General features: G+C 34.6%; 1 protein-coding gene across 3 annotated transcripts; it reads right to left on the bottom strand.

Annotated features, from left to right (window-relative positions):
* Positions 1 to 81: 81 nt before the first annotated feature.
* On the bottom strand, positions 82 to 2418 carry LOC121789461. 3 transcript variants are annotated; one of them, XM_042187917.1, is made up of 8 exons: positions 2260 to 2418; positions 1990 to 2159; positions 1683 to 1745; positions 1527 to 1546; positions 1266 to 1310; positions 890 to 957; positions 495 to 625; positions 82 to 410 (listed from the first exon to the last, which is right to left on the bottom strand). In XM_042187917.1, exons 1-8 carry the CDS (start codon positions 2330 to 2332, stop codon positions 213 to 215), a joined length of 768 nt encoding a protein of 255 aa, XP_042043851.1. In that variant the 5' UTR covers positions 2333 to 2418; the 3' UTR covers positions 82 to 212. The 3 variants fall into 3 exon arrangements, with proteins under 3 accessions (XP_042043851.1, XP_042043850.1, XP_042043849.1); XM_042187916.1 differs by having other exon boundaries at positions 495 to 628; XM_042187915.1 differs by having other exon boundaries at positions 495 to 631.
* Between the last annotated feature and the right edge of the window lie 455 nt (positions 2419 to 2873).

The following is a 2873-nucleotide window of genomic DNA, read 5'->3' on the forward strand; positions in this document are numbered from 1 at the left end:
AACTAAAATGGCAGCAAAAACATATATACACTATCTTAAACAAAAATACCAGTGACATAAAATCACAAACTATAAATTATGCATCAATTTTTGTGTGGTATTTCTAGAAGCGAAGAGATTAATCTTTGTTTCCTCTGTAAGAATTTCCAAACTTGACTACATTAAACCTGAGTTGGTTGAATCTAACCCCATTAATTGAATCTGTTAATGTGTTAAAAGGCTTTGATTAACGCAGGATATAGGCCACAGGGTCTGGTTCCGTTTTCTGATTCGGTGATCACCAACCATGTCAATAAACAACAGACAAAACTTAAAGGATATTTGCTCAACTCCTGCAGCTCCATGCTTTCTTTTATAACTGACTCCAGAAGCATTGCTTTTCTTTTCAAATTACTAAGCTCTTCTTGGAGCTGCACAAACACCATTATTTTGTTCAGAGGGATATCTCTCAATTTCTAATTAGGCATCAGAATTGGTGATATCAAAAGCTCTACCATGCTGCACATCTCTTTTTCAGCTTTGTACTGTTGTTCCTCCTGGTCACTATGCAACACCATTTGCGCAAGTTCATTCTTAAGAGCCAATCTGGCTTGTTCGCCATCTTGCTTGTGTGTGATTAATGGTCCTGCTTCTGAGTGATACCATAATTACATAATACCACTAAAACGATGATGATAAACAAGTGTTTAAAAGCTCTGAAAATAGGAATCAACTAGACTATTACTGAAGCTATCAATATCCAGGAGTCATCAACATCCATTCATCAATTACTAACTTAGTAAACTTGATTTAATATTCTTCTAAACTTTTTATTCAACAAATCATATATAATGGAATTTGACTTATATACATAATTGCAAATAATTTCCAGTATATATATGACACATACCTCCGGTAGGAGTAGCCTGAGCAGATTTATCCACATAAGAAGAGGAAACTATAAACTCTTGAAATTTCCTACGACACATATTAGAAGTAGCAATAAGTGCAAGAATAGCCTACAGTGGATCAAGGGTAGAAACCAGAAACAAGGTTTCCTGCTCCTCATTTTGATAATATGTAACACCAACCGATTGATTTGTGTCCTAATAGCATGTTACATGACATGCATTACAGAATAAAACTGGCCACGAGAAGCAAAATCCCACACTATCATCCATTTGAAGATGAAAAGTAAATCAATGGGTGCAGATACCTAGTCGTTTAAAAATCATTCATGAAAGAAATTAATTCAAAATATGGATTAACGAAGTGACATAGGGAACCTTATCTCTGCATTTAGCTCAAGCATTCTTGCAATAAAACCATCCCTGTCAAAAGAAGAGGTACATGTTCAACAGTAAATCAAGTAATTATATAGGTAATATAATTGTAATGAAACAGCTCTTATACATGGTACTATAAGATAGAAAAAAATATGTAAGTAAACCTTTGCAAGGATGTGCTTCTGAGTAAACAATAGTATGGGACTATAGACTTTTAATTTCGTAATGAAAACACATAACTAAAATATATACATATCGTACCGCAGGGAGTTCTCTTCACTCTTCACGCCATTGAAGCAATAGCACAATTCATAACACCAGATTTAATCAACACATGGAGCAGGAAATATCAGGCGATGTATGAACTGCATATGAAATGAACTAACGTTGGCACACAAGCAAAAAAGTAAAATACACCTTGAGTTCTGCCAATTTTCCACCAAGTGCTGATACATCAGAGTTAATGAGAGCATTCCTGGCCTGAAACAGATTGCAACAATTATAATTAGGTCAGATAAAAAATCATAGATCATCGTGGCTGCAGAAATGAGTTCCAGCATTTTCCAGTCTAGCAGTCAGATTGAGGGAGAAACATGAGAACTATATTGAAGATACAAAAATATTCATCTACAATGACATCTCCACCCAAATATGACAATAACATACCTAAAGACTGGGGAAAAACATAGTATAAAATCACTAAAAAAAATGCGATAATCTATACCTCTAACGCTTGAAGCGAAGCCTCGTTCATGGATAATTCTACTTCATGGCCTTTGAGCTCTCGATCCGTGTTCTCTCTGTCACGCTTCGCCTCTACAAGCTCCGCGTTTGCTGCATCCAGCTCAGATCTTAGTTCTTCGATTCGTTTCTTCTGATTCACAATTCTTCGCTCTGGAAAATTGTACACCAAAATCGTGAGAAAATAAGCAAAACGAGAATAGTAAAAGGCAAACAAATGTAAACGCAGGAAGTGAAATCCTTCGAGTTCTACCTCCTTGAGATTTTTCTGAGGTGAAATCGCGAATCAAAGTTAGGAGAGGCTTCTGTGAATCGCTTCCCGCCATGAAGTTCTCGACAGCCTTCAGAAATTTTCGAACGGTCTAACAGAAAGGGGTCAAATAGTTTCGCTATTTATAGACCAAATTCACAAAGAGTGACGCTACTTCTTCCCGCGCCAATAAGTGTGTGCGCCTGATGAGAGTAATAAACAAACAAAAAGAGAGAATTGATTAAAATACTTTATTAGTAGCTTTGTTAATTAGTTTATGCCAATCGAGAAGTGGTATCCACTCTTAATAATGCTTATATTTTTTAATTTAATAAATTGTGGTAGTAGTATAGAGAAAGATACAATAAAGTATTAAAATTTTTTTAGTAGTGATAAGGTTCATCTTAGATAGAAAAAATTTATTAAAAATGAAACATGACTAATTTTTATTGATGAACCAAAATATAAAATAAAACTATTAAGTATGGATTGCTGGGAACATAAGAAAATCATAGATATATTGTGCAACCAAAACAAAGGAGCCCAATAGTATTTTTAATAGTAGTATTTTACTAATAACAAACTAATAGGACTAGTATTAATTGGCCCATTTGGCA

The sequence above is a fragment of the Salvia splendens genome, unplaced genomic scaffold (assembly GCF_004379255.2).
Source record: "Salvia splendens isolate huo1 unplaced genomic scaffold, SspV2 ctg245, whole genome shotgun sequence".
Taxonomy (NCBI): domain Eukaryota; kingdom Viridiplantae; phylum Streptophyta; class Magnoliopsida; order Lamiales; family Lamiaceae; genus Salvia; species Salvia splendens.

Bases quoted from the DNA above. Each gene is read 5' to 3' on its own strand.
- LOC121789461 (XM_042187915.1), bottom strand. From the start codon at position 2,332: ATGGCGGGAAGCGATTCACAGAAGCCTCTCCTAACTTTGATTCGCGAT. The intron at 1,746-1,989 runs GTATAGATTATC...AATCTGTTTCAG, and splicing joins CTTCGCTTCAAGCGTTAGAG to GCCAGGAATGCTCTCATTAA. The intron at 958-1,265 runs GTTCCCTATGTC...TATGTGTCGTAG, and splicing joins GAGCTAAATGCAGAGATAAG to GAAATTTCAAGAGTTTATAG.